Source organism: Oncorhynchus mykiss, chromosome 3 (genome assembly GCF_013265735.2).
Source record: "Oncorhynchus mykiss isolate Arlee chromosome 3, USDA_OmykA_1.1, whole genome shotgun sequence".
Lineage (NCBI taxonomy): Eukaryota > Metazoa > Chordata > Actinopteri > Salmoniformes > Salmonidae > Oncorhynchus > Oncorhynchus mykiss.
In genome coordinates this window covers 69,403,100-69,418,099 of record NC_048567.1, presented here as the reverse complement: position 1 = coordinate 69,418,099, position 15,000 = coordinate 69,403,100, and the positions used below count along the sequence as shown (strand labels likewise).

General features: G+C 44.5%; 1 protein-coding gene across 1 annotated transcript in view; it reads left to right on the top strand.

Annotated features, from left to right (window-relative positions):
- Window positions 1-15,000, top strand: part of LOC110520476 (collagen alpha-1(IV) chain) — an 89,232-nt gene that overhangs the window by 51,599 nt on the left and 22,633 nt on the right. Inside the window, exons 2-4 of the mRNA XM_036975027.1 lie at window positions 3,580-3,639; window positions 14,048-14,137; window positions 14,339-14,383. Coding sequence (XP_036830922.1) covers window positions 3,580-3,639; window positions 14,048-14,137; window positions 14,339-14,383 — 195 coding nt within the window. The remainder of the gene's footprint in view (window positions 1-3,579; window positions 3,640-14,047; window positions 14,138-14,338; window positions 14,384-15,000) is intronic.

The window sequence follows — 15,000 nt, the reverse complement described above, 5'->3', positions numbered from 1 at the left end:
AGAGATGGTTTATACATTCTACTGCTTTCCGTTAGTCACAATAGTCCCCATTGACCTATACACCTGGGAATCGAGGCGATATCACCGTCTTAAGATCCCTTTTCACGTAGGACCAGATACTGAATCAGCCCCAGCTCTCTCTACAGCAGCACAGGCCATTAACTAGAAGTCTGTTTTGTGTGGATGTCAGTTTAGTCTGCCTGCCATCTCACCCATCTGGTGTTTGGGTTTAGAGAGATGTGTAACGGACTAAGAAGGCATAACAAAAACGGGATGAAAGACACTCCACTTCCTTTGATCTCCTGTCAGATAGCATGTTGTGGTAGGAGACCTGTAACAGACATCACAGAATGGCAGAGTGTGAGAACATAACAGGATGGAACGGACAGACATGAACAAGCACTCTTGCGCGCACACACATTCACACACATACACACACACATTCACACACATACACACACACATACACACACATACATTCACACACATTCACACCCATACACACACATACACACACATTCACACCCATACACACACATACACACACATTCTCACCCATACACACACATACACACACATTCACACACATTCACACACATTCACACACACACACACACACACATTCACACACATACACACACATTCACACACACACACACACACATTCACACACATACACACACATTCACACACACACACACATACACACACATTCACACACACACACACATTCACACACATACACACACATTCACACACACACACACATTCACACACATACCTGTGGAGACATTCTCTCGTCATGCGTGTCAGAGTGTGTTCTGGATTAGAGGGTCGGGGCGTCTCAGTAGTTTGAAGTGCCTGCTGGAATGTCTGATCAGAGGAAGATGGAGAGGTTTTGTCTAACAGGAGGATGGAGGGAAAGCGATAGAGTGGGAGAAAAAGAAAGAGAATGGGAGGCAGAGAAAGAGAGTGGGAGAAAAAGAAAGAGTCGGAGGCAGGGAGAAAAGGAGAAACAGAGTGAGAACAACAGGTGGAAGAATGATTGATCACTGACTAGTTGCATCTGTGTCAGACTAAATGCAATTTCAATATCTGGTTTCATCCTAAAGTCTGTCCCTACAGCATCTAATAACCATGGTGATAGGTAGAAATACTGGTGCAGTAGAAAGGTTCTGTGCATCAGAAGCCCTACTGTTATGAGCTATAGTGGATGTTGCCATTACGAGTAACACAGTTCATTACAGTCTCTCTTGCTCTCTCTTAGCTCTCTCTCAGCTCTCTTTCTCTCTCTTAGCTCTCTCTCTCTCTCTCTCTCTTAGCTCTCTCTCCTAGCTCTCTCTCTCTTAGCTCTCTCTCTCTTAGCTCTCTCTCTCTCTTAGCTCTCTCTCTTAGCTCTCTCTCTTAGCTCTCTCTCTCTCTTAGCTCTCTCTCTCTTAGCTCTCTCTCTCTTAGCTCTCTCTCTTAGCTCTCTCTCTCTTAGCTCTCTCTCTCTTAGCTCTCTCTCTCTCTTAGCTCTCTCTCTTAGCTCTCTCTCTTAGCTCTCTCTCTCTCTTAGCTCTCTCTCTCTTAGCTCTCTCTCTCTTAGCTCTCTCTCTCTCTTAGCTCTCTCTCTTAGCTCTCTCTCTCAGCTCTCTCTCTCTCTTAGCTCTCTCTCTCTCTCTCTTAGCTCTCTCTCTCTCTCTTAGCTCTCTCTCTCTCTCTCTCTCTCAGCTCTCTCTCTCTATTGGCTCTCTCTCTAACCATCTCTCTCTCTCTCAATTCAATTCAATCCAATTCGAGGGGCTTTATTACCATGGGAAACATATGTTAACATTGCCAAAGCAAGTGAAATAGATAATAAACAAAAGTGAAATAAACAATAAAATAATAAATAATAAGTAATCAACATTACACTCACAAAAGTTCGAAAAGAATAAAGACATTTCAAATGTCATATTATGTGAAAATATTTCAAGTACAAAAAGGAAAATAAATAAGCATAAATATGGGTTTTATTTACAATGGTGTTTGTTCTTCACTGGTTGCCCTTTTCTTGTGGCAACAGACCACAAATGGTATTTCACCCAGTAGATATGGGAGTTTATAAAAATTGGGTTTGTTTTCAAATTCTTTGTGGATCTGTGTAATCTGAGGGAAATATGTATATCTAATATGGTCATTCATTTGGTAGGAGGTTAGGAAGTGCAGCTCGGTTTCCAACTCATTTTGTGGGCAGTGTGCTCTCTCTCTCTCTCTCTCTCTCTCTCTCTCTCTCTCTCTCTCTCTCTCTCTCTCTCTCTCTCTCTCTCTGTGTTATGATCTGATCTAAAGCAGGTGCTCACTCTACCTCCAGTACATTAGCAGGACATGAGAGAGAGGGATGTGGAGAGAAAGTTGGAGAAAGAAGGAGTGGGAGAGAGAGAGGGTGACTTGCTGCAGACCACACATAAATTCAGAATGAGGATGAGTATAGTGGGGAGAGCAGGGTGTAGATCCATCCTGGATAGACTTATTAGAGGGTGACTAATTCCCATGTTTCCCAGGGAATCTACACGTTGATCCAGCCAGGACATGAGATGGAGCGGAAGCAAGGCTGTGTGAGAGGGAAGGAGTGGGGAGTGAACAGGAATTGAGAAAGGAAGTGAGGGGTAGATAATGGAGATGAGACTGTGTGTGTGTGTGTGTGTGTGTGTGTGTGTGTGTGTGTGTGTGTGTGTGTGTGTGTGTGTGTGTGTGTGTGTGTGTGTGTGTGTTTAGGGGCTCATGTGTTCTCTACAGCCTTGTCCACAGTGTAGATCCAGTGTCAGTTGATAGACTCTGGCCTGTCCTGCCTGACAGGACTCTGTCAAGAAGCAAAGGAACAGCTGGATGATAGAGGGAGGGAAGAGAGGAGAGGAAGAGTACAGGCCAGGTCCCAGGCTCTAGTCCCTGGGAGAGGAGAGGAAGAGTACAGGCCAGGTCCCAGGCTTTAGTCCCTGGGAGAGGAGAGGAAGAGAGGAAGTAGAGGGGAGGGAGAAAAGGGGAGGGGAGGGAGAAGAGGGAAGGGGATTGAGAAGGGAGGGAGGGGGAGGGAGAAGAGGGAAGGGAGGGAGAGGGAAGGAGATGGAGAGGGAAGGGAAGGGGAGGGGAGGGAGAGGGGATCCTGTTGAGAGAGTAGTGAGGCCAGCTGGTAAATTGTCATTTTGGTAACTCCCTTGTAGGATTGCTTCAGGAGAGCTGCCACATAACTGAAAAGCAAATGATAGCAGTTAACACCACCTTTATCTCCTGAACTGATCAAATGAATGATCCTGGTTCACACTGTGTGTGTATGTGTGTGTGTTAGCATGTCGGTGTTTGCTGTTTGTAGCCTCTCTGACATGGGCAGATAAATCAGAAAGCGTTGGAATACTAGGGGGGATTATGTTGCCCTCTGGTGTAAAATGCTGTCTCAGTCTGTACTTGGTTACTGAGGTCTATGTAATGACTGTAATATGGACTTTCTCTCATCTCTCTCTCTGTCTCTCTCTCTCTCTCTCTCTCTGTCTCTCTGTCTCTCTCTGTCTCTCTCTCTCTCTCTCTCTCTCTCTCTCTCTCTCTCTCTCTCTCTCTCTCTAGGGGTGCTCTGGGTCATCATGTGAAGGGAAATGTGACTGCAGTGGAGTGAAAGGAGCAAAGGTGAGCATTCTATCCATCAGTTCCTCATTGTCTATCAGTTTCATATTGGTTGTCTTCTCTCGCTTTTCTTCACGTTGTGTCTCACTCTTTCACCTACTCTCTCTAAGATCCCCACCAAGAAACTACAGATTGTACAACTTCAAAACAGTCCAGAATCCCTGATAGGCTCAAAGGGGCGTAGCAGAGCGTGGTTTGTGGGTTCCGGGTTAGGGGTCAGGGGTCAGCCCAGTGGGACTTAGTAGTCCTGGCTGTAAAACGGAGGAGCAGAGGGCCAACACGGAGCAGGGATCAGGATGGAGCTGGACTGGAATCAGGCAGAATTAGAGCATGTCCAGACACACAGCTGGGCTGAGAGTGCATTCCTACCAGACCAAACCATCGCTAATCCACTCTTGAAACAGTAATGCACTGGAAAAGTAAATCCAGCAATCATGCAGTGTTTCTAATTGTGGTTAAAAGTTTCCAAGAAGATCTACAGACACAGCCTTTGTTATCTTCCAGTAACAAGGACACAATGAGAGCAGCACCTTCTCAGGAAGCTCAGAAAACAACAATTGCATTGCTACTCTATGTGTATTTTCTCACACACATTAGAACCTAGCAACAGTGTCTTATCTACTCTGTGTTCAAGAAACAGTAGCCAGACAGAGATTGTCCAGAGAGGACTACTGTGTGCTGTGTGTTCTCTGGAGCCAGGCCTGTACTGACTGACTGACAGGCTGAGCCTGGTGAGGTCATACCTCACGTCTCAGTCTCTGTTGAAAGGTGTTGAAGACTGGCAAATCAACTGCTGTTTCAACTCTCCATGCATATGTTCACTATGATGATGTCACTTCCTGTCGCCCACGACGGCGGTTCTGTTCCCTTGGCAACCAGCCCGTGTCCTGGTTCCCATGGCCCAGAACGTTATGTTGGTGAGCTTTAGGAATGGAGGGATGGAGGTAGAAGAAAGAGGCAGCAGGGCGAGAGAGTAAAGGCATCAGCTTCCCATTCAAAACAGTTCAGAACAGTCCATGTATTATGATTGCATTTTGTGACGTTTTTGTTCATTTTGGTGTTCGATAAGGCTGTTCATTTTGGTGTTCGATAAGGCTGTTCATTTTGGTGTTCAATAAGGCTGTTCATTTTGGTGTTCGATAAGGCTGTTCATTTTGGTGTTCGATAAGGCTGTTCATTTTGGTGTTCGATAAGGCTGTTCATTTTGGTGTTCGATAAGGCTGTTCATTTTGGTGTTCGATAAGGCTGTTCATTTTGGTGTTCAATAAGGCTGTTCATTTTGGTGTTCGATAAGGCTGTTCATTTTGGTGTTCGATAAGGCTGTTCATTTTGGTGTTCGATAAGGCTGTTCATTTTGGTGTTCAATAAGGCTGTTCATTTTGGTGTTCGATAAGGCTGTTCATTTTGGTGTTCGATAAGGCTGTTCATTTTGGTGTTCGATAAGGCTGTTCACACAACATTTTAAACGTCTGCGCTCCTTTGTGTTTGCTGTGATTCAATGAGAAACAAATTATATTCATGCAGCAACAACAACAAAAAATCACTTGAGAAACACTGCACAAAACATCTTAGTTAGATGTACGATTGAGCGACTAAGATCTTTTCTACAAAAACGTCAGAATGAATGGCAGATTTCTTGAGTTATCTTAGATTCATTCGGACTATTTTGAGGAAGTGTAGATGGATAAACTGTACTATTGACACTTTTGTCTCGTTTTTCAAGCGTAGGTCGTATAAGGGAGTGTGGCCAGCCGACCCGAAGCATGCTGACGCCTTAAGAAAGACAGACATACACAAAAAGGGCTCCAAATAGCACATTTTCCCTTCTAGTTCCCTGTCTTTCACTCTTGGCAGCTCAGAATGTAGTTCAATGGGCAAGAGCCAATGATTTATACAGTTGAAGTCAGAAGTTTACATACACTTAAGTTGGAGTCATTACATTTTGTTTTTCAACCACTCCACAAATTTCATGTTAACAAACTATAGTTTTGGCAAGTCGGTTAGGACATCTACTTTGTGTGTGACACAAGTAATTGTTTACAGACAGATTATTTCACTCATAATTCACTGTGTCAAAATTCCAGTGGGTCAGAAGTTAACATACACTAAGTTGACTGTGCTTTTAAACAGCTTGGAAAATTCCCGAAAATAGAAACAGAAAATGATGTCATGGCTTTAGAAGCTTCTGATAGGCTAATTGACATCATTTGAGTCAATTGGAGGTGTCCCTGTGGATGTATTTCCAGACCTAACTTCAAACTCAGTGCCTCTTTGCTTGACATCATGGGAAAATCAAAAGAAATCAGCCAAGACCTCAGAAAAAAAAAGTTGTAGACATCCACAAGTCTGGTTCATCCTTGGGAAGAATTTCCAAACGCCAGAAGGTATCACATTAATCTGTACAAACATGCAAGTATAAACACCATGGGACCACGCAGCCGTCATACCGCTAAGGAAGGAGCCGCGTTCTGTCTCCTAGAGATGAACGTACTTTGGCACGATAAGTGCAAATCAATCCCAGAACAACAGCAAAGGACCTTGTGAATATGCTGGGGGAAACGGGTACAAAAGTATCTATATCCACAGTAAAACGAGTCCTATATCGACATAACCTGAAAGACCGCTCAGCAAGGAAGAAGCAACTGCTCCAAAACCGCCATAAAAAAGCCAGACTACGGGTTTGCTACTGCACATGAGGACAAAGATCATACTTTTTGGAGAAATGTCCTCTGGTCTGATGAAACAAAAATAGAACTGTTTGGCCATAATGACCGTTGTTATGTTTGGATGCAAAAGGGCGAGGCTTGCAAGCCGAGAACACCATCCCAAACGTGAAGCACGGGGGGGGGGGGGGGGCAGCATCATGTTGTGGGGGTGCTTTGCTGCAGGAGGGACGTCACAAAATAGATGGCCTCATGAGAAGGAAAATTATGTGGATATATTGAAGCAACATCTCAAGACATCAGTCAGGAAGTTAAAGCTTCGTCGCAAATGGGTCTTCCAAATGGACAATGACCCCAAGCATACTTCCAAAGTTGTGTCAAAATGGCTTTAGGACAACAAAGTAAAGGTATTGGAGTGGCCATCAAAAAGCCCTGACCTCAATCCTATAGAAAATCTGTGGGCAGAACTGAAAAAGCATGTGCGAGAAAGGAGGCCTACAAACCTGACTCAGTTACACCAGCTCTGTCAGGAGGAATGGGCCAAAATTCACCCAACTCATTGTCGGAAACTTGTGGAAGGCTACCCGAAACGTTTGACCTAAGTTAAACAATTTAATTAAAGGCAATGCTACCAAATTGTCACGTTCTGACCTTAGTTCTGTTATTATATCTTTGTTTTAGAATGGTCAGGGCGTGAGTTGGGTGGGTTGTCTATGTTCGTTTTTCTATCATTTGGGATTTCTGTGTTCGGCCTAGTATGGTTCTCAATCAGAGGCAGCTGTCAATTGTTGTCCCTGATTGAGAATCATACTTAGGTAGCCTGGGTTTCACTTTTGAGTTGTGGGTGTTTATTTTCCGTGTCAGTGTTTGTTCCACACGGGACTGTTTCATTTGTGTCATTTAGTCACGTTTATTGTTTTGTATTTCAGTGTTCATTTTTTATGAAACATTATGGACACTTACCACGCTGCGCATTGGTCCTCCGATCCTTCTCGCTACTCCTCCTCAGAAGAGGAGGACGAGATCCATTACAGAAACACCCACCTCTACCTAAAATGTACACACGTAACATAAAGACAACCCCGCACAAAACAAGGGCGGGTCTACCTACTAAATAAAGCTCATTAAACCAAACAACAGAAACATAGGTGAAACTAATAAGACAAAACAAACAGACAAACGAAAAAGGGATCGGTGGCGGCTAGTAGGACGGTGACTACGACCGCCGAGCACCGCCCGAACAGGCAGGGGAGCCAACTTCGGCGGAAGTCGTGACAGTGACCCCTCCCCCCCCTGATGCGCGGCTCCCACAGCGCGCCGCCACCGGCCTCGAGGACGATCCGGAGGTCGAAGCGCCGGACAGGCGGGAGATTCCGGCAGCTCCGGACAGGTGGGAGACTCCGGCAGCGCTGGACAGGCGGGAGCACCTGTGGGGAGGAGACAGAGAGACTGCCTGGTGCTGGGGGCTGCCACCGGAGGGCTGGTACATAGAGGTGGCACCGGATAGACCGAACCGTGAAGGCGCACTGGAGCTCTTGAGCACCGAGCCTGCCCAACCTTACCTGGTTGAATGCCCCCGTAGCCAGGCCAGTGCGGCGAGGTGGAATAGCCCGCACTGGGCTGTGCTGGCGAACCGGGGACACCATGCGTAAGGCTGGGGCCATGTACACCGGCCCGAGGAGACGCACTGGAGACAAGATCTGCTGAGCCGGCTTCATGGCACCTGGCTCGATGCCCACTCTAGCCCGGCCGATACGAGGAGCTGGAATGTACCGCACCGGGCTATGCACACGCACTGGGGACACCATGCGCTCCACCGCATAACACGGTACCTGCCCGGTCCCTCTCTCTCTCCGGTAAGCATGGGAAGTTGCCGCAGGTCTCCTACCTGGCTTCACCACACTCCCCGTGTGCTCCCCCCCAATACATTTTTGGGGCTGCCTCTTGGGCTTCCTGCCACGCAGCCGTGCTGCCTCCTCATACCACCGCCGCTCAGCTTTCGCTGCCTCCAGCTCAGCCTTGGGGCGGCGATACTTTCCAGCTTGTGCCCAGGGTCCCTTGCCGTCCAGAATCTCCTCCCATGTCCTTGAGTCCTGAGATCGCTGCTGCTCGTTACCACGCTGCTTGGTCCTTTGGTGGTGGGTGTTTCTGTAACGAACCTTGTCCTCCTCTTCTTCTGAGGAGAAGCGAGAAGGATCGGAGGACCAAAACGCAGCGTTGTAATTGTCCATAATGTTTATTTTAAAACATAAACTGAACACTACGAAATACAAAACAATAAACTTGAAATGAGCGAAACAGTCCCGTGTGGCGACAAACACTGACACGGAAGACAAACATCCACAACTCAAAAGTGAAACCCAGGCTACCTAAGTATGATTCTCAATCAGGGACAACGATTAACAGCTGCCTCTGATTGAGAACCATACTAGGCCGAACACAGAAATCCCAAATGATAGAAAAACTAACATAGACAACCCACCCAACTCACGCCCTGACCATACTAAAACAAAGCTATAATAACAGAACTAAGGTCAGAACGTGACACAAATACAAATTGAGTGTGTGTAAACTTCTGACCCACTGGGAATGTGATGAAAGAAATAAAATATGAAATAAATCATTCTCTCTATTATTATTCTGACATTTCACATTAAACCAATCTCCAAAACAGGTTCAAATAAAGTGGTGATCCTAACTGACCAAAGACAGGGAAGTTTTACTAGGATTAAATGTCAGGGTTTAAAACGGAGTTTAAATGTATTTGGCTAAGGTGTATGTAAACTTCCCACTTCAACTGTATATACAGTGCATTCGGAAAGTATTCAGACCCCTTGACTTTTTCCACATTTTGTTACTTTACAGCCTTATTCCAAAATGTATTAAATAGTTTTTCCCCCTCATTAATCTACACACAATACCCCATAATGACTATGCAAAAACAGGTTTCCAAAAATGTTTGCGAATGTATTAAAAATAAATACAATTCAGACCATTTACTTAGTACTTTATTGAAGCACCTTTGGCAGCGATTACAGCCTACAGTCTTCTTGGGTATGACTCTACAAGCTGGGCACACCTGTATTTGTGGAGTTTCTCCCATTCTTCTCTGCAGATCATCTCAAACTCTGTCAGGTTGGATGGATAGCGTTGCTGCACACCTATTTTCAGATCTCGCCAGAGATTTGATTTGATTTGATGTTCGATCAGGTTCAAGTACGGTCTCTTGCTGGGCCACTCAAGGACATTCAGAGACTTGTCCCGAAGCCACTCCTGTGTTGTCTTGGCTGTGTGCGTAGGGTCGTTGTCCTGTTGGAAGGTGAACCTTCGCCACCGTCTGAGGTCCTGAGCACTTTGGAGCAGGTTTTTTTTATCAAGGATCTCTGTACTTTGATCTGTTAATCCTTCCCTCGATCTTGACTAGTCTCCCAGTGCCTGCTGCTGAAAAACATCCCCACAGCATGATGCTGCCACCACGATGCTTCACAGTAGGAATGGTATTGGCCAGGTGATGAGTGGTGCCAGGTTTCTTCCAGACATGACGCTTGGAATTCAGGCCAAAGAGTCCAATCTTGGGTTCATCAGACCAGAGAATCTTGTTTCTCATTGTCATGTCATGTGCCTTTTACTGAAGAGTGGCTTCTGTCTGGCTCCTACCATAAAGGCCTGATTGGTGGAGTGCTACAGAGATGGTTGTCCTTCTGGAAGGTTCTCCCATCTCCATAGAGGAACTCTGGAGCTCTGTCAGAGTGACCATCAGGTTCTTGGTCACATCCCTGGCCAAGGCCCTTCTCCCCAGATTGCTCAGTTTGACCAGGCGGCCAGCTCTAGGAAGAGTCTTGATGGTTCTTAACTTCTTCATTTTAAGAATGATGGAGGCCACTGTGTTCTTGGGGACCTTCAATGCTGCAGATATTGTTTGGTACCTTTCCCCAGATCTGTGCCTCGACACAATACTGTCTCGGAGCTCTACGGACAATTCCTTCAACCTCATGGCTTGTTTTTTTCTCTGACATCACTGTCAACAGTGGGACCTTATATAGACAGGTATGTGCCTTTCCAAATCATGTCCAATCAATTTAATTTACGACAGGTGGACTCCAATCAAGTTGTAGAAACATGATCAATCAAGGATGATCAATGGAAACAGGATGCACCTGAGCTCAATTTCGAGTTTCATAGCAAAGGGTTTGAATACTTATGTAAATAAGGTATTTAAAAAATAAATAAATAAATACCAACCTGTTTTCGCTTTGTCGTTATGGGGTTTTGTGTGTAGATTGATGAGGATTTTTAAAATCTAATCCATTTTAGAATACGGCTTTAACGTAACAAATATGGAAAAAGTGAAGGGGTTTGAATACTTTCAGAATGCACAGTACACCAAATGATCTATAGGGGGCGCTGTGTTGAAGCCACATTGCCTTCATCTTGGCACTCCGCCACCGTTGTAAAAAAATAAATGTTTAAGCTATAAACATGTATTTGTTAATATGTACATTATTTTTTGCATTATATACATTATATTATGTCATCTAAACATACAAACAAAACATTTTATAATATTTAAAACATTTTCCTTAAGGTATAAACAAAAAAAGGCTTAAATAGATGTCATTTTGTCCATGAAACATTTAATAGAACAGCTGTAGAATTTCATTTGGAGGGCCTCTCCTATTGAGGAGTGCCAATATGGCTCACTTGTGGCTTCAAAATCGCTCAGCGGACAATACATAGCAACCGCTAACCAGGGATAATATACATTGTTGGTCAGAGCAGACCACTCTGGCCTGAGAAAGGACTGTGGCTCCATCTGGTGGCAGATAGATGGAACACATGAAGCAATCAGCTATTACTGTCTCATTAATCCTCTTCATGAACTCAGAAAAAAAGTAACGTCCTCTCACTGTCAACTGCGTTTATTTTCAGCAAACTTAACTTGTTTAAATATTTGTATGAACATAAGATTCAACAACTGAGACATAAACAGAACAAGTTCTGCAGAAATGTGACTAACAGAAATTGAATAATGTGTCCCTGAACAAAGGGGGGGTCAAAATCAAAAGTAACAGTCAGTATCTGGTGTGGCCACTAGCTGCATTAAGTACTGCAGTGTATCTCCTCCTCATGGACTGCACCAGATTTGCCAGTTCTTGCTGTGAGATGTTACCCCACTCTTCCACTAAGGCACCTGCAAGTTCCCGGACATTTCTGGGGGGAATGGCCCTAGCCCTCATCCTCCGATCCAACAGGTCCCAGACGTGCTCAATGGGATTAATATCCGGGCTCATCACTGGCCATTCCTGACATTCCTGTCTTGCAGGAAATCACGCACATAACGAGCAGTATTGCTGGTGGCATTGTCATGCTGGAGTGTCATGTCAGGATGAGCCTGCAGGAAGGGTACCACATTAGGGAGGAGGATCTCTTCCCTGTTACGCACATCTTTGAGATTGCCTGCATTGACAACAAGCTCAGTCCGATGATGCTGTGACACACCGCCCCAGACCATGACGGATCCTCCATCTCCAAATCGATCCCGCTCCAGAGTACAGGCCTCGGTGTAACGCTCATTCCTCCAACAATAAACGTAAATCCGACCATCACCCCGGGTGAGACAAAACCGTGACTCGTCAGTGAAGAGCACTTTTTGCCAGTCCTGTCTGGTCCAGCAACGGTGGGTTTGTGCCCATAGGCGATGTTGTTGCCAGAGATGTCTGGTGAGGACCTGCCTTACAACAGGCCTACAAGACCTCAGTCCAGCCTCTCTCAGCCTATTGAGGACAGTCTAAGCACTGATAGAGGGATTGTGCGTTCCTGGTGTAACTCGGGCAGTTGTCGTTGCCATCCTCTACCTGTCCCGCAGGTGTGATGTTCGGATGTACCAATCCTGTGCAAGTGTTGTTACATGTGGTCTGCCACTGCGTCTCCCTGTAGCGCTGTCTTAGGTGTCTCACAGTACGGACATTGCAATTTATATCCCTGGCCACATCTGTAGTCCTCATGCCTCCTTGCAGCATACCTAAGGCACGTTCACGCAGATGAGCAGGGACCCTGGGCCTCTTTCTGTTGGTGTTTTTCAGAGTCAGTAGAAAAGCCTCTTTAGTGTCCTAAGTTTTCATAACTGTGACCTTAATTGCCTACCATCTGTAAGCTGTTAGTGTCTTAACGACCGTTCCACAGGTGCATGTTCATTAATCATTTATGGTTCAGTGAACAAGCATGGGAAACAGTGTTTAAACCCTTTACAATGAAGTTATTTGGATTTTTACAAATTATCTGTGAAAGACAGGGTCCTGAAACAGGGACGTTTCTTTTTTTGCTGAGTTTATATACAGTACTGGTCAGAAGTTTGGACATACCTACTCATTCAAGGGTTTTTCTTTATTTGTACTATGTTCTACATTGTAGGATAGTAGTTAAGACATCAACACTATGAAGTAACACATATAGAATCATGTAGTAACCAAAAAAGTGTTAAAGTAGCCACCCTTTGCCTTGATGGCAGCTTTGCACACTCATCCCAAACCATCTCAATTGTGTTGAGGTCGGATTGTGGAGGCCAGGTCATCTGATGCAGCACTCCATCACTCTCCTTCTTGGTCAAATAGCCTTACACAACCTGGAGGTGTGGTGGGTCATTGTCCTGTTGATAAACAAATGATAGTCCCACTAAGTCCAAACCAGATGGGATGGCATTTTGCTGCAGAATGCTGTGGTAGCCATGCTCATTAAGTGTGCTTTGAATTCTAAATAAATCACAGATCATCAGCAATTCAACCATGAAGGCCTGATTCACACATCCTCTGAACAGTGGATGTTGAGTTGTGTCTGTTACTTGAACTCTGTGAAGCATTTATTTGGGCTGCAATTTCTGAGGCTGGTAAACACTAATGAACGTATCCTCTGCAGCAGAAGTAACTCTGGGTCTTCCTTTCCTGTGGTGGTCCTCATGAGAGCCAGTTTCATCATTGCGCTTGATGGTTTTTGCGACAGCACTTGAAGAAACTTTCAAAGTTCTTGAAATGTTCCGAATTGACTGACTTTCATGTCTTAAAGTAATGATGGACTGTCATTTATCTTTGCTTATTTGAGTTGTTCTTGCCATAATATGGACTTGGTCTTTTACCAAATAGTTCTGTATACCACCCCTACATTGTCACAACACAACCGATTGGCTCAAACATATTAAGAAAGAAAGAAATTCCACAAATTAACTTTTAACAAGGCACACCTATTAATTAATATGCATTCCAGATGACTACCTCATGAAGCTGGTTGAGAGCGTGTGCAAATTTGTCATCAAGGCAAAGGGTGGCTACTTTGAGAATCTCAAATGTCAAATCAAACACTTTTTTTGGTTACTACATGATTCCATATGTGTTATTTCATGGTTTTGATGTCTTCACTATTATTACGTAGAAAATAGTAATATATATACACAGTACCAGTCAAAAGTGTCTTATTTTTACTATTTTCTACATTGTAGAATAATAGTGAAGACATCAAAACTATGAAATAACACATATGGAATCATGTAGTAACCAAAAAAGTGTTTGATTTGACATTTGAGATTCTCAAAGTATTATATAAAATATATAATACTTTCTCAAAATATTATATATATATATATATATATATTTTTTTTAGGATGCTAAACCTAACCATAATGTTGAAAAACATGAAACTGACCAGCCTCTGTGGTAACTTCACCCAACTCTGTTTAACTATTGTTGTGTCTCCTGTAGGGTGAGCGTGGATTTCCTGGTCTCCAAGGCAACATGGGGTTCCCGGGCATGCAGGGCCATGAGGGACCCGCTGGGCCGATGGGCCCTAAGGTGAGTGACAGCTCCAGACCCCACCCCCTTCACAGTATCACCCACCCACTAAGATACCCTACTTGGGAGAGCACAATAATGACAATTACCATGATTATAACAGATATTTATTTTTTTAAATCACAAAAAATAAGTAATGTCACGACTACATCTTCTCTATGTCACCTTAATATCACTTCAATGTCACTTGTCTCCTCCCAGGGAGAGTATGGCGAGTCGGGAACTCCCGGGATGAAAGGAACACGTGTGAGTATAATAATGCTATCAGAGAAGACCCCACCTGGTCTGGAAACCAGTGTCTATTTTCTTATAGAATTTTAGCTTTTGTTTGGCAGGAGAGTTAGAGCAGGAGAGTTAGAGTAGGAGAGTTACAGTAGGAGAGTTAGAGTAGGAGAGTTAGAGTAGGAGAGTTAGTGTAGGAGAGTTAGAGCAGGAGAGTTAGTGTAGGAGAGTTAGAGTAGGAGAGTTAGTGTAGGAGAGTTAGAGTAGGAGAGTTAGAGCAGGAGAGTTAGTGTAGGAGAGTTAGAGTAGGAGAGTTAGTGTAGGAGAGTTAGAGTAGGAGAGTTAGAGCAGGAGAGTTAGTGTAGGAGAGTTAGAGTAGGAGAGTTAGTGTAGGAGAGTTAGAGTAGAAGAGTTAGAGCAGGAGAGTTAGAGCAGGAGAGTTAGAGCAGGAGAGTTAGTGTAGGAGAGTTAGTGTAGGAGAGTTAGAGTAGGAGAGTTAGAGCAGGAGAGTTAGTGTAGGAGAGTTAGAGTAGGAGAGTTAGTGTAGGAGAGTTAGAGTAGGAGAGTTAGTGTAGGAGAGTTAGAGTAGGAGAGTTAGAGCAGGAGAGTTAGAGCAGGAGAGTTAGTGTAGGAGAGTTAGA